This window comes from Dryas octopetala, chromosome 9 (assembly GCF_963921425.1).
Source record: "Dryas octopetala chromosome 9, drDryOcto1.1, whole genome shotgun sequence".
In the NCBI taxonomy this organism is placed as follows: domain Eukaryota; kingdom Viridiplantae; phylum Streptophyta; class Magnoliopsida; order Rosales; family Rosaceae; genus Dryas; species Dryas octopetala.
In genome coordinates this window covers 17269267-17292945 of record NC_141374.1, presented here as the reverse complement: position 1 = coordinate 17292945, position 23679 = coordinate 17269267, and the positions used below count along the sequence as shown (strand labels likewise).

At 35.8% G+C, this 23679-nt stretch overlaps 1 protein-coding gene across 2 annotated transcripts; it reads left to right on the top strand.

Moving 5' to 3' along the window:
• The first annotated feature begins 2873 nt into the window (after positions 1-2873).
• LOC147275043 (U5 small nuclear ribonucleoprotein helicase) lies at positions 2874-23477 on the top strand. 2 transcript variants are annotated; one of them, XR_015124166.1, is made up of 47 exons: positions 2874-3067; positions 3343-3404; positions 3505-3673; positions 3977-4418; positions 4535-4600; positions 5093-5197; positions 5286-5588; positions 6690-6806; positions 6902-6961; positions 7425-7496; positions 7598-7714; positions 7827-7988; positions 8250-8315; positions 8431-8583; positions 8666-8749; positions 9526-9600; positions 9701-9832; positions 10014-10079; positions 10746-10811; positions 10907-11029; positions 11429-11578; positions 11767-11979; positions 13124-13279; positions 13362-13586; positions 13665-13766; positions 13876-13956; positions 14077-14157; positions 14366-14569; positions 14670-14786; positions 14903-15025; positions 15470-15559; positions 15637-15762; positions 15947-16009; positions 16436-16524; positions 18028-18118; positions 18507-18656; positions 18737-18928; positions 19053-19118; positions 19694-19849; positions 19942-20085; positions 20777-20844; positions 20950-21115; positions 21207-21269; positions 21677-21772; positions 21888-22055; positions 22332-22583; positions 22756-22895. XR_015124166.1 is itself a non-coding variant. In XM_086256006.1 (46 exons), the coding sequence occupies exons 1-46, from the start codon at positions 2961-2963 to the stop codon at positions 23302-23304; spliced, it is 6276 nt and encodes a 2091-aa protein (XP_086112132.1). In that variant the 5' UTR covers positions 2874-2960; the 3' UTR covers positions 23305-23477. The 2 variants fall into 2 exon arrangements, 1 of the variants encoding a protein (XP_086112132.1); XM_086256006.1 differs by lacking the exon at positions 22332-22583 and having other exon boundaries at positions 22756-23477.
• The last annotated feature ends 202 nt before the right edge of the window (positions 23478-23679 follow it).

Sequence of the window (23679 nt, the reverse complement as noted above, 5' to 3'; positions counted from 1 at the left end):
TTTGTCTTGCTATGTGTGTAGTCAAAAGTGTGTACCATTTTTAAACACTGTTTAATTTATTTCTTGCCGTTGCTTCTTTTTCATCTTCTACCTTCATTGAAAAACGATAATGGTTTTCATGTGGACTACTGTCCGAGCTAAACAGAACCTACGCTCTGGTGATGGTCATCAGTCCCATCACTTATCACTTGCTCAAGTGCTCTGTACTGCGTACTGGGAATTTCAGTAAAAAAGAAAAAAGAAAAATACACGTTGTTTACTTGTTTATATGTATTTTGAACGGTTTGAATGTTTTATGTTAAATCAGACGGTAAAATGCGTGATAACATAACTTTTTAAAAAAATTGGGGAAGGAATGTCGAACTTAAGGATGACTTCAATATTATGAAAAATATATAGCTTTTTTTAAAATTTCTAAACAAAAAATACTTTAATTGGCTGCCCCATTTACAAAAATACGGTAATTAACTGGTCCACTTTAATGAGCCGAGCGCTCAGCACCAATATTGAGCACTCGGTACAACCCACTGAGCGGCAAAATGCAACTGTACATTTTGAAATTATCATTGTTAAACAGTGACAATAACTGTTATTGTGCGACAATAACTATTTAAATTGTAAAAATATTATATAAATTGTCACTATGTGACAGTGACAATTTTTTAAAAAAAAACCCAACAAAAAACGGAACAAAACATAATATAGGTTTTATATGTACAAAGTGAATTTATTTATCATTCCAACTTTTTAAGTAAGTTTGTTTATTATTAAGGATTGTGAAATGAACTTTATAGTAATTTATTTAAAATATATTATTAGCTAAATTAGCTAGTTAGTGCATGCTATAATAATCATGTCATATATATATATTAAAATATAATAAATGTAATATTTTTATAGTTATGACTTCTTCCTAGGATCTGGAACGTGTAATTTGGAAATAACATGTGTTTTCTAAGATGACCCAGGGGATTAAGTATTGTCTTTTTTCAACAATCCAATATTACAAGAACTTTATTATTGAAGAAAATATTATTCATTTTTTTTTAGAGGAGAGGTATTCGAATTTTGAGATGTTAACAGTGGAATGTGGCATCCACTCTTCTTAGTCTCCTAGATATCATGCATCTATGAGAATAATTCAAGCAAAATTCTTATGTGGCACACTTACTATCAAGCAAATATGGTTGTTGATTCTCTCATTATTTATTTTTTCCTTTTGTTATTTGGAATGTGAATATGCCATACTTTGTACTGTAATGTATAAAGTTCGTTTTGGCTTCCTCTTGTGATCGGGGTTTTGGGGAAATAGAGAGGGATGTCGCCTTTGCATGAGGGTTTTTAAAACTTTTTTATCAACAATTGTTGTCTATAAAATTTGAATTTAGGTATTTGTTCATAAATTAAAAATTGAGTATCATCCATTTGAGCAAATTATCATTAACATTTTTGAATGGAAATTGAAAAGGGAGAGCAATAGTTAATATGGACTTGGGAGATAATAAATTTTGAGGGCTGCTATTTGCACACCCTAAAATTTCTTTTTGCACACCCCAAAATTTTAATTTGTGAAATGGCAAAAAACACCTAAAAGAAAATTACCCAAAACCTCATCCCCTCTATCTCTCATTCCCTCTCTCTGCCATCTCTCCCCGTCACAGCCCCGACCACCCCAGCCCCGCCCCAGCCCACCCCAGCCCACCCCAGCCCCAACCACCCCAGCCCCGACCACTTCAGCCCCGCCCTAGCCCAGCCCAGCCCACCCCACCCTAGCCCCGACCCTTCTCACCCCAACCCAGCCTTGACCACCCCAGCCCCGCCCCAGTCCACCTCAACCCAACCCCACCCCTTCTGCTTGCAGCACCACCGCGCGCAGCGCCTTCCAGCCACCGTCGAAGCTCTCTCTCCCGGCGTGCCCTTCTCTCTCTCTCTCTCTCTCTCTCTCTCTCTCTCTCTCTCCCTCTCTCCGAGTAGTTGGTTCGGCGAGTACTTGCCGAACGAGTCCTTGATGTTCGGTGGGTACCTGCCGAACAACACTCACATCGTTCGACGGATGACTGCCGAACAAGTGTGACATTTTCGGCGGACCCGTGTCGAGCAGATGCGCAGCTGAGCGTGGGAGGAGAGAGAGAGATGAGGGTGGTGCGGGAGGGAAGAAGGTGGTCGGGTGAGGGGCTGGGTGGGTGGGTCGGGGCTAGGTTGGGGTGGGCTGGGGAGAGGGGGAGGGGGAGGGGTGGTCCGGTGAGGAGGGAAGGGGTGTGTTTTTTTTTTTTTTTTTTTTTTTTTCTGAGTTGATGGGGTGTGTTGGATAAAATGAGAATATTATGGTAATTGGGAGGGGTGTGTGTATGAGAAAATTTAATTATGGGAAGGTGTGAGGGTGTGAAATGAGAAAAAGTAGAAAAAAAGTGTGCAAAAAAAAATTTTGAGGTGTGCAAATAGCAGCACTCTAAATTTTATCGTCGAGAGGAAACAATCCGGATCTCCAGCAAAGGCTCCTAAATGACCGCTTAGTGATAAAAGAGGTAAGGGGTGGGCAGCATGTTGTCACCGACCAAAAATCCAATTTTTTCTTTTAATTTTATTTTGTTGTTAATCTTATGTACAGGGTAAAAATGTAAATTTTTGGAAAAAATGAGTTTGGTGGGTATATGAGAAAATTGAGGGGTAAAAATAGAATTTCTCAAATGATAATGTTGATTTATTTTGAAATTTAAAATTTTACCATGATTTACCAAAATAAGGCCCAATTGAACTCGAGGGAACGCACATAACTGGCCCAAACTCGAAGCCGAAAACCGGTTCAGGCCTGTATACAGTTTTGCTTGCTTGCCCCAAAAGACACCATAACAGTCGGAGTGCCCAAGCTTTCATTGCTCCTCCTCTCAAACTCGGAGTACCCAAAAACAAATAGAAGAAGCAGAGAAAACAAAATTTGGAAGGGTGAAGAATTAGGAACGATGCTGGTTCAGCTTCCGCGGCTCACCAGCTCTCTGAGAGAGCCCTTCGACGTCGACCAGGCCTATTTGCAGCGCAAGCTCATTCTTCAGAGCCACAAGCCTCGCCAGTACTTCCTTTCAACATTTCACTCTTTTTTTCTTGTCATCATTCATATTTTGGCTGTTATTTCTGTTTGGTTGCCGAGGAAACGTAGGAAAAGTGAGGCTAAGTGGGATTAGTAATATTTGATCGTTCCTTAACTGAAGAATGTGTGTTGAGATAAGATGGACTTGGAATACCGAAATCTTTCCTGGGATGAGCTTAATTCAATTCGGATTAGTGGGATTTGGATTTTTAATGTTCTGAAAATAGCTTTTGAACTTCTGAATTTGTGTGATATAGGTCTTCAAGTTCAGTTGATGAGTCGGAGCTTGCACGGACGATAGTTTATAGATGGGAGGAAGGTAATATGTTACAACAACTTGGTGTTAGGAAATTGTCTATATACAGCATCGTATTTTGTATTATGTTTTATGGTAAGTAAATTGGATATTTGTGGAGCAGCTTCGGTTGAAGTGCGGCAAGCTTACAAGCAGTTTGTTGGAGCTGTGGTGGAGTTGATAGATGGAGAAGTTCCCTCCGAAGAGTTTCGCGAGGTGGCACTGACTGTTTACCGTCTTTTTGGTAGGCCAGAGGAGGAAGACAATGTTGAAACAAATATTGCCGGAAAAAAGTAAGAATACTGTTTCCCAATAATTAATCTTCTTTTCGATCGGATAGAAACTATTAGTATTATAAGGTTAGCCGTGTCATTTTCCTTTTTCTTTTTTGATATTCAAAAGTAGTAAATGCCATGTTCAAATTGTCATACAGTCATATAGATGGCAGGGATATTGTCACATTAGTTATTCATCACCATTTGATTTATTTGTTACGAGTAGTTTGAGATTGTAACTTAATTTTAAGAATATTTCTGGATCAGAAGGAAATGAAGTTTCAAGAATGGTGATTGCATTTACGAATATTTTAAATGCAGGCTGGAAGTGCAAAAACTTCTTGGTCACGCGGTTTCAGATGCTAACATGCGGAAAGTTGCCTCCGTAGCCCAGAGACTTTCTGGGATGCAGTCTAGTGATCATGGGACTGCACTTGTTCCAGAAAGGCATGTAAATGGGGGTAATGACAATGCAGAATTTGGTGCTGACCTTGTTTTTCAAGCACCAGCTCGGTTTCTGGTGGATGTTTCTTTAGAGGATGGGGAATTATTGGGTGAAGAAAGCACTGGACCTTCTTCTTCATATTATGAAGGATTGTATGGTCACAGTGACCTGATGGATCGTCATTCTGCCACTGATGGGCGAAGCTTCAATTTGAGTTGGTTAAAAGATGCATGTGATCAGATAAATTCACAACTTTCCCGAGATGAACTGGCTATGGCCATCTGTCGGGTGCTTGACTCTGACAAAGCTGGTGACGAGGTACTGGTTAATAGTTCATCTACTTTTACTGTGATTGGTTTCGCTCTTGAGCTTGTGTAGACAACTAATTTCATACTAATTTTAAGTTTTCTTTTCTCATTCTTTTCTCCATGAAGATAGCAGGTGACTTGTTAGATCTTGTTGGGGATGGTGCATTTGAAACTGTTCAAGATCTCGTATCAGTAAGAATATAATTATTCTACAGCTTTGTTAAACTAATCTTAGATAGTTTTTTATGGTTTCCTCCCAAAATCCAACACACACATGCACACAACAAAAGAAGAACCCCTTCCCCCAGTACTATTTATTTCCTAACATGTGATATGACAATCTTCATTTGAAGAAGTGGTACTTTCCCATGGCAGTAAGATCTTATCAGTTTAATAAGTTGATTTGATTTTCAAATACATAGCTGATTTCCCAACTGCATGCCACCTTTTCAATTGTAGGATACAATTGTTTCTTGGCCATCCTGGTATACATATTTATTTTTGTTGAAAGGGAGGCTTGTTGAATGCATTTGTTTGAAATTCTATTTGCTAAGATTTAGTATTATCAATACTCAATTTTTCGATATCAGATGGATTTTTGTTAGAGACTTCTGTTCTAGATTTATTTTCATGAGTTTACAGCTAAAGTTTCATTTTTCATTTTTTCTTTCAAACTTTTCCCAGCATCGGAAGGAACTTGTTGATGCCATCCATCATGGGTTACTGATACTGAAATCTGACAAATTGTCTTCAAGCTCTCAATCACGTATGCCTAGTTATGGCATACAGGTAACTGATTCTGTATAAAATGTTTTCCCATTAAAACATAAATCATCAAAAGGCTATATATGGCATCAAGCATTCCACTTCTGTTCAGGTTACTGTTCATTCAGAATCTGAACGGCAAATTGATAAACTTCGGCGCAAAGAGGAAAAGCGACATAGACGAGGAACAGAGCATGGCACTGATAGTGATCTGGCTGCTTTAAATTTTTCTTCTTTACTACAAGCAAGTGAAAGAAAAAGTCCTTTTGATGATCTATTAGGGTCTGGTGAAGGGCCTCAGCCTTTAGCAGTTAGTGCTCTTCCTCAAGGCACTGTGAGGAAGCATCATAAGGGGTATGAGGAGGTCATCATCCCCCCAACAGCAGCAGCACAAATGAAACCTGGAGAAAAGCTGGTACCCATTTGCAGTTGTGATCATTCTACTTCATGACTATGATTTCAGTTTTATTTACTGTTTCTCAATGCTTTTGCTTAAATTTGTTAATTAGAGATTTCCATTGATGCATAAGTATGACCAAGTTAATAAATAAAAAATATGACTTAATAGGGACCTTCAGGAAATGCAAACGTTAATTTCATTTCTTTAATATTTTGGATTCTTTAGCTGCTTTCAGAACACTGAAGTACTAGACGTGGCTATTCCTTTCCATGATGAATAGGGCTTGTGAAGTTTATCGTACAAAATACTTGAAGAAAGCATGACCCGAATATAAAGTTAAACTAGGAATTCTCAAAATATAGGTCCTTCTTAGATAACATTGGAACTCTTATCTTCAAGGCAGTTAACCTAAAAGAAATGTTCTAGTTGTATGATTTATGAACTCACTAGTTACTACATGAAATCCGAGTAAACGATCTGTTGGTGTTTGGGAAATCACCAAGCATGGAGCTATAGGAGGGCTGACCCTGGCTATAGTCCGGCCCAACTTAGTAAAAAAAGGTAAATATTTTAAGCATATGCTACCCGAGCTCATCCAATCCCCACACCTAGCCCACCCCCACCGCCCAACCTTTCCACCCCCAAGGCCCAACCAACCCATACCTCCGAGGCTGGCTCCGTCCCTAACAGGGACTATAAAATTGACTGATCTAACTTGTGGTAGCTTATAGAAGCTTCTCTTATCCTGTCACCCCTCCCAGGGAAGAAAATATTTCTGGTGGGAAGCATTCTTTTTTTTTGTCTAAATTTTCTCATATTTCTCTCTGATATAATTGCGGACAGAATGTATGTGACATGTATAAGCGTCCTAATAGTACTTTCTTTAGAAGAATTATGTGGAGCATGACATTGTTTGTAGCCTTACAATAACTACATGCACTTATATATATATATTTTTTATTTCTGAGTATAGAGATTGTCACTGGAAAACTGGCCATAATAGTTTTCTGTTTTTACTGTTGGTTTAACAGATAGAATTGGCTTGCCATTTCATTTAGCACCTACTGATCTTGATTTCTCTTATTGCAATTTTCGTTTACTATCTTATGTTGCCAGATTGAGATAACGGAGTTAGATGACTTTGCACAAGCTGCTTTTCGTGGATACAAAACTCTGAATCGTATTCAGAGCCGCATATTTCAAACTGTTTATTACACTAATGAAAATATACTAGTAAGTTATTTATTCTGTTGATTATGTGAATTTTGAACCATCGTAGTTAAAGTGTTGGTATGATATATCTGAATGTGATTTCCATGTACTTGCAGGTTTGTGCTCCAACAGGAGCTGGCAAAACAAACATAGCTATGATTTCCATTCTACATGAGGTGTTTAAATTATTGGCTATTACTGGGTTTCTATTCTTCTCTTTTCTTTTTTTTCTTTTTTTCTCTTACAACTTGGGATTGATCAAGGATTCACACATTTGATTTTATATTATGCACGAGTTATTTTGGGTTCATTGCACAGAAATTTGGAATGTGGGGAACACTCTAATGCCATATGATCTGGGAATATGAGATATATTTATATATTGTTGTGGGAGGGTTAATGTCTTAAAGATATCACCTTTGCAAAGTAAAGCAAGTAGGAAACTAAGATTTTTGCTGCCTTAGTTATTTTAACTCCTTATGTGATATTATAGATATCCAAATTTCATTATTATGGTGCTACTAATAGTACTTTTCATATTTTAATTCAACTGTATCATGTTTGTTAAGATTAAGTATTCAGTACTGTGTACATGATCTATTTTGAGATTTAGATACTGAGTGAGGCATTTGGTGGCAGATTGGACAGCACTTCAAAGATGGTTACTTGCATAAAGATGAATTTAAGATAGTTTATGTTGCACCTATGAAGGTATCCACCACTATATTACTCTCATCCTTTTTCTGAGTGGGTGGGGGCGGGAAAGTGGCGTTAACATGGTGGCTTGTTACTTATTGTCATGTTTTTTCTAGGCGTTAGCTGCAGAAGTCACAGCAGCTTTTAGCCATCGCTTATCTCCATTGAATATGACTGTGAGAGAACTTACTGGAGACATGCAACTGTCTAAGAATGAACTTGGAGAAACTCAGGTCACTGTTATCAAATTTTGCACACTCAGTATGGTGTTATTACATGCATGAAAGAACTAATGGTTTCATTGTTACTGAAAAGACCTAATGGTTTCACTTTCTTGTTATTCAGATGATAGTTACAACACCTGAGAAATGGGATGTCATTACTCGCAAGAGCAGTGACATGTCACTTTCAATGCTGGTGAAGCTCTTAATTATCGATGAAGTGCATCTACTGAATGATGATAGAGGGCCTGTAATTGAGGCTCTAGTTGCTCGGACTTTACGCCAGGTAAAATTTTAGTGAATCATTAGTGTTCTTGCTGTTGAATAATTATCACACTATTTAAATTTAGTTCAGAAAATTTGTAGGGTTGCAACTTATGCTCATGAAGGTTTGATAGATACTATCTGTTTCTTCTTACTCTTAGTTATCTTCTGTTGTCTGTTACATGTTACTTATATAGTTATATGATTGGTTGCAAACCATTTAGTTGCTTCTAACCTTTTGTATGTTTTTGTTTTTTTTGTTTTGTTTTTATGTGTGTGACAGGTGGAGTCTACACAGACAATGATACGAATTGTGGGCCTTTCAGCCACTCTACCCAACTATTTGGAGGTTTCTTGGCCACTTATTGATACTTCCACACTGTATTTATTATCCTTTAAACACCATACTTTGAAGCCTTTCCTATTTATTTCTTAACGTGGATGCTCTTTTTATAACAACCCAGGTTGCACAGTTTCTGAGAGTGAACCCAGAGGCAGGACTCTTCTTCTTTGATTCTAGCTATCGTCCTGTTCCCCTTGCACAGCAGTATATTGGTATTAGCGAGCAGAACTTTGCAGCCCGAAATGAATTGTTGAATGAGATATGCTACAAGAAGGTCTCTGCTACTTGGTGGGCTCTCTTTTGTGTAATTTATGTATTGGAATGATTATTGACTTATTGATACTTTTTTTCATCAGGTTGTTGATTCACTAAGACAAGGTCATCAGGCAATGGTATTTGTCCATTCTCGAAAGGATACAGCAAAAACAGCTCAGAAACTGGTATACTCTCATGAGATCTGAATTTTTATGGGTTTTCTATTTGGCTTGAAATTCTTGTTTGCAAGTGTTAATAATAAAACCAGTCAATTTGACTTTGTCATTGAGGAAGATTCAGTTGATTGTTGATGCAAGTGCATCAGCTAGACCAGTATGCATTCTTGCAAGTTTTGATTTAGTCATAGGAACTGCCTTTCTATTTGTATAATATGTTTTCTTAGGAGTACCTGTGCCATTTGTTTGCTCTTATATTGTTTCTTGGTTTGGAGTTAATGATACTGCTCCGGTTTAAAAAGATGAAATTTATCAATAATAATTTATTTGTAACAGTGGAAAAAGGTCATTATAAACCAAAGAAGTTAAGAATATGTGAAATGTTTTCAATGTGTACTTTTATAATAGAATGCATATGATCATCCCAGCTTACAATTAAAACTGAGGTGAAGTTTATACTAAAGATGGCAGTGTGAGAGTGCCAATTGGGAAATGTGTGAATTATTTATCAGGGTAATTAAGTTCCTTAAGATGTCAATTAAATGGACTATAAAAAGGTCACATGGGTATAATTTGGAAGGGATACAATTGGAGATACACTATTACGAATAATCTCAAGTGTTTGTGACATTTTATATCTTGTAATGCAACCACCAAATGTGGTTTATCACAGCAAGACGAACTAGATGTAAATTTGTAATAATTCTTTAATGTCAATTGTCAAATATGTGAGGCGTGTTATGCTTTGCTTTCGCTATCAACCACTTGTATGACATGTTGAACAGGTTGAACTTGCTCGCAAGTATGAAGGACTGGAGTTCTTTAAGAATGATGAACACCCACAGTTTTCACTGATCCAGGCAAGAAAAGAAAAACCCAAGAATGCTTCAATTTTGTGGATCTATTATTAGTAGCATCCTTTTCTTTTTCTTCATATATGTCCTAATTTATGCGTTTCAGAGGGAAGTTGTGAAGTCCAGAAACAAAGATCTTGTTGCACTTTTTGAATTTGGAGTTGGAGTTCATCATGCTGGGATGTTACGTGCTGATAGGGGTCTGACTGAGCGCCTTTTCTCTGATGGACTATTGAAGGTAGATCCCATCTAATTTCTCTTCATACCAGCACTTTTATATTTGGCTGAAATATTTTTCTCAACTTATGTTATTTTCTGTTTTAGGTACTTGTTTGTACAGCAACTTTAGCATGGGTTCATACCAGCACTTTTATTTTGGCTGAAATGTTTTTCTCAACTTATGTTATTTTCTGTTTTAGGTACTTGTATGTACAGCAACTTTAGCATGGGGTGTAAATCTACCGGCTCACACTGTTGTGATAAAGGTTTGTGAGTACTTCCAAAAGTATTATTTATGCCTGGGGCTTGGACCTTGCATTAATTTAGCTTAGGTATTTGAATTTTCTAAATTTTACAAGATGTGGCAAAATGAACTATGAATTAGACAGTTTAAAGTTCTACATTATCCTCAACCTGGGCATTCTTTTTCAAGTTCTTTGTTTTTGCTGTAAAGAGTTTTGAATTTCCTAGGCGGTTAACGTCTCTATTATATCATTTTCTTTAGTTTCAAAGTTTTAATGAAATGAGGAATTCTTAAATAGCATTTTCATCCTTGTCTGTGTATGACATATTGCAACTGTGATAAAATATTCATTCTGGTGGCATGTTTAGAACTTTAGACTTATCATTTTTTTTAGTGAATATTTACTCCATTTAATGGGTTGTAAATCTAGGGTTTGCATGGGGTAACATTTTTTTTGTTTGAGACTGAGTATATCCTTTCATTTAAATTTAGAAATATTCACTCAAGTATATTTCATTTTGATTGGCTAAGAGTTTAGAGTTGATGTAATTTTTTTTTTTTGTTATGCATTGGCTGCTGCTTTTGCTTTATGGACTTCTTGTCCATCTTTTATTTTACATTTCTCTCTCTTTTATAATAGTTCCTGTTTCCTATACATATATATTAAGTATCTGGTGTTTTCTTCCAGGGGACTCAATTATATGATCCAAAGGCTGGCGGGTGGAAAGACCTGGGCATGCTTGATGTTATGCAGGTGAGATTCAAAACATTTCTTTTGTAAATATAGCTCAAGTGAAGTCTCATGTCTGTTTTCCATTTTTCTTTTAAGCTCATGATATCATCTTTCAGATCTTTGGACGGGCTGGGAGACCTCAATTCGACAAAAGTGGTGAAGGCATCATAATCACTTCTCATGACAAGCTGGCCTACTATTTGCGGTTGCTGACAAGTCAACTTCCTATAGAAAGTCAGGTACTTGTGTAGTTTAAGTGAGAGCTTAGAACATTATGTATGTTAGACATGACAACAAACTTTCTCTCTTATTGATTGTGTACTTCATATTTACTTATTAGTCAGATTTAGACATTAGTTAAGCTGGAAGTGCAACTAATTTATGGGACCAGGTGTCATGGATCTGGATGTTTCTTTGGGTACTTTGTTATGCATCAGCATACTGCATTAAAAAGTCATGCACATACTTAAGTTTATGTTATAAAATGAAGTGGGATGGTGATAATGACAATATGCTTGTGTGTTCTTAACTCTTATTTAAAAGTACTCGTGTGTTCTAACTTTGAGTTTTGCTTGTTTGTGTGTGTGTATTTATCCAAGAATATGTTAAGATGATTCACTTTTCCTTATTGTTTGCAGTTTATTAGTTCGTTGAAGGACAATTTAAATGCAGAGGTGGCACTTGGTACTGTCACCAATGTCAAGGAAGCTTGTGCATGGCTTGGATATACATACCTTTTTATAAGGATGAGGCTGAACCCTTTGGCATATGGTATCGGGTGGGATGAGGTATTGTATGTTGATTTGACTTTACCTATATGGTTGAGTGGTTGACCCTAGTTGAGCATTTTCTTGACTAGCAGCCTGACTTTAGTCTCATTTGATGATGTATAATTCATTTGACTTTATTGGTGCTTATATTGGATATTTGCTTATGCTTTTTGCACGTTATTGATATTTGCTTCTGCTTTTTACAGGTTGTTGCAGACCCTTCCTTGAGTTTAAAGCAAAGAGCTCTCATAGCAGATGCTGCACGTGCCCTTGACAAAGCAAAAATGATGCGATTTGATGAGAAAAGTGGCAATTTTTATTGTACAGAGCTTGGTCGCATTGCAAGCCACTTTTATATTCACTACTCTAGTGTTGAAACTTACAATGAAATGTTGAGACGCCACATGAATGAGACTGAGGTTATTGTTTCTGAAACCTGTCGCTTTTTTTTTTTCATTTAATTTTCTATTTGAAAGTTGCACATAATACCACCATGGCTTGAACTCTGGCGAGCCTGATGGTATCAAGGCCTTAGAAAATGAGGAGAGTTAACTTGATAAATTATGCAGATCTTCTTTTTATTATTAAATTACACATGACACCATATCAAACCTGACCGACTTGGAGGAAACTGATGGCCCTAACCAGTGTATAGTAGGGATGCTAATTGACTTGTGTCATGTTGTGTCATTTTGGGCCTGTGTTAAGTACTAGTAAACTTTAATCAGACATGTTTAGTTAATCATGCTAGATGACTTCGACACTAACCCGTTCTATTTATTAACCGTGTTGTGTTCAAGTTGATATACATTTGTTGTGAACTAGACACTGAAGACTGAAAATTAAAATCCACTTGTCTTCATATGATACCAGTTAAACAAGTTTATCGGGTTGTTCGTGTTTGACATTAACTTGATCTATTCATTATTTGTTTCAATTAATAGTCACCTAACCTGCTAAATTTGTGTCAGATTTGTGTTGTGTTGAAAATTTCCACCTGTGTTAAATTTCCCTAGGAGATACCTTTTGTTACAACATTATGCCACATACCTGCTATATTAGTTCTTTTGGTTATTTTTCGTTGTAGTCTTTATTTTCCTTTTAAGAAAAACAGAACAATATACAGTAGAAAGGCCAGTTACTCTATGTAAAGTTGAGTTTTGGGTGAGAAAGGCCAGTTACTGAACCTTGTGGCATTGTGCAGTGCTGGCTTTTATTTGAGTATTGGGTGAGAAAGGAACAACAAAATTTTTGAAGATGGGGAAGAAAAGTTGAGTTTTTAGGGACAGGATTAGATTTTTGGCCTCTTTGTGGGCACATTGTCCAAGAAATTTAGAGATTTTCCCTTTAGGGTGATTCATCTTGTCTGGGGTGCAGTTTTGACTGAGTGATCTTTATCCTTTTGTACTCCATTCTTTTCTTCTATAAAATTCTTCTTTCCTATATATAAAAAAGAAAGAAAAAAAATCTGTGTACAGCCTTGACTTGAGATATGCATACTCGTTTCTTTTATAATTATAATTTTATTTGATTTTTTTGGTACTGCTTTTGCTGCTTCTTCAGGTAATTGACATGGTAGCTCACTCTTCTGAATTTGAAAATATTGTTGTTCGGGAAGAGGAACAGAATGAGCTAGAGATGTTGGTGCGAACATCATGCCCATTAGAAGTTAGGGGTGGTCCTTCAAATAAACATGGAAAGATTTCCATTCTCATTCAGGTTGCTTTATGCTCAAAAACTGGTACTGAATACAGAAAAAGGAAATACCTGTTGACTAATATATTGCTTGTGTGTTTTGCAGTTGTTCATATCTCGAGGCTCAATTGATACCTTTTCGTTGGTTTCTGATGCTGCATATATAAGTGCAAGCTTGGCACGTATTATGCGGGCTTTATTCGAGATTTGTTTACGAAAGGGCTGGTGTGAGATGTCAATGTTCATGTTGGAATATTGCAAGGCTGTGGATCGCCAAGTTTGGCCCCATCAGCATCCTCTCAGACAATTTGAAAGGGATATTTCGCAAGAAGTTTGTACATCATACTTTTATCCTATTATTTGACAAAACTGTAGTCCATTGCTTGACAAGATGCTTCTATTTTTACAGATACTGCGAAAGCTTGAGGAACGAGGGGCTGACTTAGATCACCTATATGAGATGCAGGAAAAAGACATTGGAGCACTGATCCGTTATGCACCTGGAGGAAGGGTATACTTTCTTTAGTATGGTGCTTTGAACTTCACTGTGGTATTCAATGTGTTGTACAATAAGAAATTTGTTTAAGCCTTTTATCCTTTTTTTTCTTGGGTAATTGAAGGTGGTCAAGCAATATTTGGGATATTTTCCATGGATTCAATTATCAGCAACTGTAAGTCCAATCACCAGAACTGTTTTAAAGGTAATTTCCCATTGTGAACCTTAAACATCTGTTGTTATAATTTCTACCTTGCTCAATTCTATTGTATAATTGTTAAGAATTTATTTTAAAATACTGCTTAATTATTTTTGAATTTTTCAGATAGCTTTGCTTATTACACCAGACTTTATATGGAAAGACCGTTTCCATGGCACTGCCCAGCGTTGGTGGATTCTAGTTGAGGTGCAGACATGGTATCCACTTTCATGTTATTTTTCCGTTGAATGATTGCCGATATTACAAGATGAATATTTCACAGCTCAAAGATGAAGGATTATTTGTGATAGTTCATTGTAGCTAGGCTGCATAAATCTTACATGTTAAAGTAGCAATATAAAATTATATTCTCATTTTAAAATATATTTTCTGCCCGGTTCGACTATATTAACAGGATTCTGAGAATGACCACATCTACCACTCAGAGCTTTTCACTCTAACAAAGCGGATGGCTAAAGGGGAACCTCAGAAGCTTTCATTCACTGTGCCAATATTTGAGCCACATCCACCACAATATTATATTCGTGCTGTTTCTGATTCCTGGTTGCATGCAGAGGCTTTCTACACCATATCTTTCCAGAATCTAGCACTTCCAGAGGTACTTATATCTCATTGTTAATTAGGATTTGGTGTTTTTTCTTTTGGCAAGGTGCTCCTGGCAAAAGCTTTGTCTCATTAGACAACTATGCTTTCTTCAGGCTCATACTTCACATACAGAACTTCTTGATTTAAAACCTCTTCCTGTGACTTCACTTGGCAACAGTACTTATGAAGCATTGTACAAATTCTCACACTTTAACCCTATACAAACACAGGTTTGGCTCAGAGATTCTAGACATTTATTTATGCTTCTTTTTACTCTATTTTTTCTTCTTTCGGGCTGTACCCATCACATTTCAATGACTTGATATTTTTTTTGGGAATCGAGCAGGTTTTCCATGTCCTGTATCACACAGACAATAATGTTCTATTAGGAGCTCCCACTGGAAGTGGGAAAACTATATCTGCTGAGCTTGCTATGCTTCGCCTCTTCAATACCCAGCCTGATATGAAGGTATGCCATTCACATTTCTTAATGCAATATAACGAAGAACAAAAGTAGGCAAAGAATATCTGGAAAATCTCAAAATGAAAAAGTGTTTGTTTCCAGAGAATAGCACTTCTTGGTGCTGATCTGGGCACAACTCTACAAAAGGAAATTGCTGTCCCTACTCACCAGATCTCATGATTTGACATTTTATCAAATTTATAGACTGAATTATGCATAGGTTCATACCATACAGCTCTTTTGTGATTTCCTTCTGATTTTGATCGAATGATATGCTTTGTAGTTAAGTATAAATTTTGAACTGCAATTGAGATTACTTGATGTGAGGATAAAACATTTGGTGTGTGATCATTGTGTTCCACACTTCACACTTCCACTACAATTTTGAACTGCAATTTTGAATGCTTCTTTATATGCTAAAGTGTACTATGTATGAATTGTTGGCTGTAGGTTATTTACATAGCACCTTTAAAGGCCATTGTTCGAGAAAGAATGAATGATTGGAGAAGGGGTCTTGTCTCTCAACTAGGGAAAAAAATGGTGACTTTTTTTTTTCTTAAGAACAATAAGTAACATCTTAGCATGTGGTATTGGTAATAATTCACTGTTTTTATCAGGTTGAAATGACAGGAGACTATACTCCAGATTTGATGGCCATCTTGTCAGCGGATATCATAATATCTACTCCTGAGAAGTGGGATGGTATCAGTCGTAATTGGCATAGTCGAACCTATGTTAAAAAGGTGCATTCTTTCACATATTGTCTCTCTTTTGTTTTTTTGTTTTTTTGTTTTTTTTTAAAGAAGGCATTGTTTTATTTTCTTTAATCAGTTTCTCCTTTATTTTTTGTTCTTTTTACACTTGAATTCTACTAGATCATTTGAAGTCACTCTGCAAGCTGTATTAATGTGTGTTTTTCATCATTAGGTTGGGCTTATGATCTTGGATGAGATTCACTTGTTGGGAGCTGACCGTGGACCCATCCTTGAGGTATTTATTGAAAACATCTTGTGTTCTTTAGCTAAAATGAACCTTAGCTCTTTAATTCTGTGTGGCATAATCTAACATCATTATTGTACAAATATGTCTAATTTATATGTACAAATATGCGCTGGTCGGTGACCTGATATTTGATGGTCTGGGCTTGAGTTTGAATAATCTAACGTCATTATGAACTGGGTAGTTTTCATTAGGGTCATTCTGGTCTATCTCGATTTGACCTTACTGGGATATGGCTCACTGTTAGACCATAGATGTTCAACCAGAGGTCAATTATGACTGGGTTTGTGGATTTTAAACAGGGTATTTGTTTTCCATTCTGCCCATTTGTTTTATTTCTTGTATTGTTAGGTTAAGTAATTGTTTTCATTTATTGTAATTCATTGAACATCTTAACTCCCAAATTTTATGTTCCAGGTTATTGTGTCAAGGATGAGATATATATCATCACAGACAGAGCGTGAAGTACGGTTTGTAGGCCTTTCAACAGCTTTGGCAAATGCAGGGTATGCCTTTATGGATCTTGGATCCTAGCATCTTGCAATGTATCTCACTTCCAAGTCCTCTAGTCTCATTTTTTTTTTCTTTTTTTCTGGGGGAAGTCTTGACCTGCCAATCAAGGAATTAAATTTCGTTTTTTTAGGGTGTCGAAATCGAAACACATGTTTAATAATTTTTCGGGAAGATTTCGGCGAAATTTTTGAAATTTACCGAAATTTATCGAAATTATCGAAATTATCAAAATTTTCATATTTTCTATTTTCTCCAACTTCAGAAATTCACCAAAAAAGCTCGAGACTCCAAATAACTTACCGAAAAATTCTACGGACTCGTATTGATGAGTACTAATTTCCCATAACCTCAAAATAGTCAAATTGCTTTCAAAAAAATTATGAAAAATCCTACTCTTATAATTTAATTATGAAAAAAATAATAATCGTCAGATTCTTGAATTTTCATTTTCTAAAATTCATTTCCACACAACTAAGCTCTAGAATCACAACCAAAGGTCTAAGTTAGTTAAAATAAATTTAAAGAAATTTCTAATTCCTTTAAACAAACCTTAAAACAAATTTGAAAAATTTAAGTAACAAAATTACTATAAGTCAAAATTTGGGTTGTTACACTTAGTGAAGAAAAAGCTTGGCTAAGTAAGAGACACGGGAAAAAAGGAAGGAAAGATAAAAAAATAAAAAAAAGACTGAAGAGAGGCACGGGGAAAAAAAAGTAAGGAAAGAAAAAAAATGAGGGGGGGTTTGGGCAATTGGAAAGAAGAAAAAAAGGTTTGAGATTTCTTTTAGTTATTTTAAACCTTAAACTTTAATACATTTCTATATAAAAAAAAAATTAAAAGTATCCTAAAGGGCTTAAAACCTAATATCCTAAAAAATATAGAGTATATAGGATTTAATGTATAGATTATAGAGTATAAAGAGTATTAGGGTATATAAAATATATAGAGTATTAGGGTTTAGATTTTAGATTTTAGTGTATAATTAAATTATACAATATAAAGAATATACTAATTTTGTTTATTCATTATACTAATTTTATTTAACAGTATTTGCTCCAGCGCGCATTATATTCATCTTATATTACATGAAACCTACTATATAATTTGATTTCTTCAATGTTTTTTATCAATTTAGTAGATAATATGTTAAATAAACATATGGTAAAGTTTCATTCAAAATTTTCGTATTTTGATAGTAATTTCCATCTAATTTCTATCGAAATTTAAAAATCTTAGAAATTTCCGTCGAAATTTCCATCGAAATTTCCTCGAAACCCGAAATTTTATTCCTTACCTGCCATGCATACATCTGAAATGAGTCAGATCCTCAGATTCACATATGTTTGTAGATCACTCAGCAAAACCCTCTCTTTTGTGTTATTTATCTAATTTTTTTTTTTTTTTTTTCAGAATTGGTGCACTTGGCTTTCTTCATCTCTTTAACCTTGATAAATATATTATGTTTTAACATTGTTATACCATTTCAATTATTTAGAGATTTGGCTGATTGGTTGGGTGTTGATGAAATCGGACTATTCAATTTCAAACCAAGTGTGAGACCTGTACCTCTAGAAGTTCATATCCAGGTAAGTGGATTTTAGTGTTTCAATTGGATTCTGATTCTTGAAAAGTAATTGACTTTATCATATTCATCTCTGATATTCTTGTTCGGTCTTTCTAATTAAATTATTTTTTCCTGGGGGAATATAGGCATTTTAAATTGCAACTGGTTTTACATCATCTCTGTTATTTCTTGTTTTCTTGTTCTGTAGTATTAATTTTCATAGTACTTTTTTCGTTTTTGTAGAAACGTTGAGTGTCATGGTAGTTATTTTTAAATGCAGAGTTAATTGTGAAGAGACGTAGAGTTTTTTCTCCTTGTTCATGATTGGCTTTTTCATGTTGAGATGAAAGTGGATAAGGGCCTTATATATGTCCACTTCATAGCAGTAATATGTCAGTTTTGATGAACAGGGATATCCTGGAAAGTTCTATTGTCCAAGGATGAATAGCATGAACAAACCAACATATGCTGCAATATGCACCCATTCGCCTACAAAACCGGTTCTAATATTCGTTTCCTCTCGTCGCCAGACAAGGCTTACTGCATTGGACCTCATTCAGGTAGGATCCAAAGTCGTACTGGGAATATGAAGCATTCCATAACTGTGACTAACCACTTTTGTGTTTTTCTGTAATTGAAGTTTGCAACTTCAGATGAACATCCAAGGCAGTTTCTTAGTATTCCAGAAGAAGAACTGCAGATGGTTCTTTATCAGGTCACCGATAATAACCTGAGGCACACCTTGCAATTTGGAATTGGATTGCATCATGCTGGTTTGAATGACAAAGATAGATCTCTGGTTGAGGAACTTTTTGCAAACAACAAGATTCAGGCATTTCTCTTTTACCTGAATAATCTTTTTTTTTCCCCTGACAAATGCGTCAGGAAAAGAGAGTTTTAGAAGATCTCTACTTCTCACTCTTTTTACTGATTAACCATTATTCATTAAATTATAGGTATTGGTTTGTACTAGCACATTGGCATGGGGTGTAAACCTTCCGGCACATCTGGTCATTATTAAGGTAAGGCAAAATTTGTGTGGTATGCTTTATATTTGTTTCCTAGAATTACAAAGATTTATATCTGGGATCTTTTGGAGCAGCAATTATGGATCATTTTTACATTTTACATATATTCACGAGTCTTGGGAGCAGTAAGAAAGATTGTTTAGAATTCGAATTGAGTATTGATCCACAACTGAGGGGAGTGGAACTTGCTTCTGCTTCTTTCTTTTTATTGCCGCATGCAGTAGAGAAATAAGTTATGTGTGTATTGTTTTGCACCGTTTTATAATAAAATCAAGGTAAGGTTGTCCACCCCCTGCAAGGCTATGTGGGCGAAAGTTTATTGTTTCATATCTTGATATTTGAAAGATTACAACAAGAAAAATTATTGAAGATAGATCCAAAACTACATGAGACCATCCTTTACTGTTTACTATTTAAGATTAATTTGTAACTGTGTGACCCTTTTCTGGGAACTACTTGACATCATTAAAATACTGGTGGCTGTGTATGAAATCTTTTTCCATTGTACAAATCCTACTTTCCACCCGATGGATAAAACAATTTTGACAAAACTGTTGATTCACTTGCAGGGAACAGAATATTATGATGGGAAAACAAAGAGATATGTTGATTTTCCAATCACAGATATCTTGCAAATGATGGGTCGTGCAGGCCGACCACAATTTGATCAACATGGGAAAGCAGTCATTCTTGTTCATGAACCCAAAAAGAGCTTCTATAAAAAGGTCAGATTTGAAGCAGTGACTTCAGTTTGTTGAATGTCATACCTCATGGGAATATAGGATGCTGGAATAATTTGTGGTTTTATGAATTGCAGTTTTTATATGAACCATTTCCCGTTGAGAGTAGTCTGAGGGAACAGCTGCATAATCACCTCAATGCAGAGATAGTTTCTGGCACAATTTGCCATAAAGAGGATGCATTGCATTATCTTACCTGGACATATTTATTCCGCAGACTGGTATGGCTTTGGTCACTATAACTATCTAGAATAAAAATTTTGAAAAAATTATGTGCATCAGATTATAGATTTCTGTGTCTTTATTAGTTAACAGCAGTTCAGTTGCTTAGATTTACAGATTCTACTCATAATTTATTTTTCTTTTTGATAATAAGCACAAACTTTTATTAAATAGAGAGAGAACTTTACAAGAAAGAGGGACAAGATTTCCATCACAATCAGTCCAGCATTTTTTTTCGTACTCCCTACTTATTAATTAATGACTAGTCTAAAACGGATAGGTTCCTTGATGGCAAATCATGTTCTAACTATTTGCCTCAAATATCAGGAATAGTAAAGGCATCCTGGTAAATTTGGATTTTAAAGTGAATATTTAGAATTTTAGATTATCAAAAAAGTCAAGAGATGACATCTTATTTATTTGGAACTCTACAAGTCAACTTTTGTGTAATTTTGCGTTCCATTGCATTCTGAAAATCGAATGCATCTTGCACTTGAAGATACTCCACATATCTCTTTTTGGTGGAAAATTTGCATTGCTGTTGTGACAATAGCAGCACCATGATCCTCTAGCACTTCAGTATGATGAAGATACAAGTTAAAGGCCTTTGGTATTGATTATTATTGTGCCCCTAGAATATTGATTTATTGAACCTGTACAAGATCTCAAGGGGAAAGAAATTTTCTGCAGATGGTTAATCCAGCTTACTATGGCTTGGACAATGCCGAAGCTGAAGTTTTAAGCTCTTACTTGTCTAGGTAATAACATGTTCCCAATTCTCACAGAATCTTTTTTTATCTGGCTGTGCCTTTCTCTTTCAGTGGCATTGCTTTGATTACTTACTGTTTAATTTATTTTGGCAGGTTAGTGCAGAACACATTTGAGGATCTGGAAGACAGTGGATGCATCAAGATGGATGAAGACAAAGTGGAGTCAATGATGCTGGGTTCAATTGCATCCCAGTATTACCTTAGCTACATGACTGTATCAATGTTTGGTTCAAACATAGGTTTAGATACATCGCTTGAAGTAAGAGATGGTTCTTGAAGATGTCTATTTATTATTCTCAATTCTCACTTTTACTTTGTTATGTTATGCTTACAAAGGTTCTTTATTCTAGGTGTTCTTGCATATCCTATCTGCTGCTTCTGAATACGACGAACTTCCTGTGCGGCATAATGAGGTAGTTATAGTCTATGGTTGGCCTATACTTCAATTTGGTTTGCGTTAGATGAGTAGAGAGCCACACACATGACTGCCTAGATGTATTAAGGTTGGACCTTTGGGTGTTAGAATCTCGAAGCACTGGCTTATGAGCAAAGTGGTATCTATCTTCTTTATTAAGAAAGAAATGCAGAGATTGACCTGCTATGGATTAGCTTTTGGGGGGTTTGGCATTCTTCTAATGCTGTGAAAAAAAAATGGTTATCATTAAACTTGTAATAGTATATTAAGTCTACCATTTCTTTAAAGTGAAAATATTGTACACACTAGTCTGACCCATGTTATTGCGACAATTTAAATTTTAGTCAATAAAAAGTATGAGATTTCTATCTTAATATCAAGATATAATATCTTCTTTGATAATAGGAAAATTACAATGAAGCATTGTCTGAGAGAGTCCGATATAAAGTGGATAAGGATCGCTTAGATGATCCACATGTCAAAGCCAATCTGCTATTTCAGGTCAGAGTTGCCTTCAAACATATATTCAGCACCATAAACATGAACTTTCTGTTGTTTTTCCTTTTAATATCTCTTATCATCTCATTCTCTTACCGTGCATGAATTTTGCATTCAGGCACATTTCTCACAGTTAGAATTACCAATCAGTGACTACGTCACAGACTTAAAGTCAGTATTGGATCAAAGTATACGGATCATCCAGGCCATGATAGATATATGTGCCAACAGTGGGTGGCTTTCAAGCTCAGTTAATTGCATGCATCTTTTGCAAATGGTCATGCAGGTATTCTTCTTAGTAGTTAAAACTCTCGCTTTCTTTTTTAATGAAATAAATTACTTGCCTAAAATAAAGATAAGGACAACTTGGAATTCTGCCTTGTATATAATAGGCCTATCTGCAGCCAACATATCCGTTGATTAATAGTTAAACATGTTAGTCTCTTTCCTGTGTTGTTTATCTTGATATGTTTTTTCCTTAGTTTTCCAAGAGAAACTTCTCTTTTCTGTTTTTCTCTTTCAAAGTAGGATACCCTCAAACTTTTTAAGACTATCTGAGCAGGACTTTGAACTTTCTGCAAAATCTTTGAGGATTTATACTGTGAAGAAACAACAAGAGAAACTGATGCCTCCCTACAACAAATCTGGTTTTTTTTGTATTTTTATTTTAAATATGTAGATTTATATGGCCTGATGAAGGGCTGGATTTGATTTAACAAGACATCTCAGAGACCCCTAAAACATGGGAAATTATGACTTACTCATTAAACTGTTGTCAGATGAGGAACTTCGGAATTTCAGCATATTATCATCTGTAAGGAATGTGCACTTGCACTTATACAGTAGATTTTGTATTTGATAAAGGGTGAAGCTTTGCTTTAATCTTTTTGTAAACATTACTCTTTGATTCAGATAATTTGTTTCTTAAAAGAGAGAAGTATAGTTTCACCTCCTGACCTTATTCATATTTTTTGGGTTCTTTTCAGGGTTTATGGTTTGATGAGGACTCTTCTTTATGGATGTTGCCATGCATGAATGTTGAACTTGCCGACTCACTAGGCAAAAGAGGAATATTCAGTATACAGCAGCTTTTGGAACTCCCCAAGGCAACTTTGCAGACCGTGACCGGAAATTTCCCTGCTTCAAAATTGTATCAGGACCTGCAGCTTTTTCCACGCATCGAAGTGAAATTAAAAGTTGTGCAAAGAGACGGTGGAAAATCTCGCTCTTTAAACATCAGATTGGTGAAGACCAATTTCAGACAAAACAAATCAAGAGCATTTACCCCACGTTTCCCTAAGGTAAAAACCGAAGCATGGTGGTTGGTCCTAGGGAACACCTCAACGCAGGAATTACATGCTCTGAAGAGAGTATCTTTCTCGGATCACTTGGTTACTCACATGGAGCTACCATCAGCTCCTACTCTCCAGGGGATGAAATTGATTTTAGTTTCAGATTGCTATCTGGGCTTCGAACAAGAACACTCTATTTCAGAACTTATTGAATGGCAGCAACCAAAGCAGGAATTTCAGTAGATACTTCGGATCACCATATTGGCATATTTGCAGGCCAGAGCACAATTACGCAGAATTTTGTGTATACATAAATGTTTTTGTATGAGTTGTGAATGCCCCGTAGAGTCACAAGCGAATTCCACACGGATTGTACATCAATTTACTCAAAGTTAACAAGCTTTTCATATTTCCTATTTTCAGATTTTTTTTTTTTTTTTTTTTTTTTTTCAGATGCGCGTATTAACTTTGAAGGTAGCTTCAGGAATAAGTATTTGCAATTCAACGCATATGATATTCTGTCATTTGATTCGTCTCTCAAATAATTCAGGGAAAATAAGAAAATCTTTAGAGAGAGAGGGCAACATTGTTTCACGCTAAAAATTGGTCCTCTTTCTC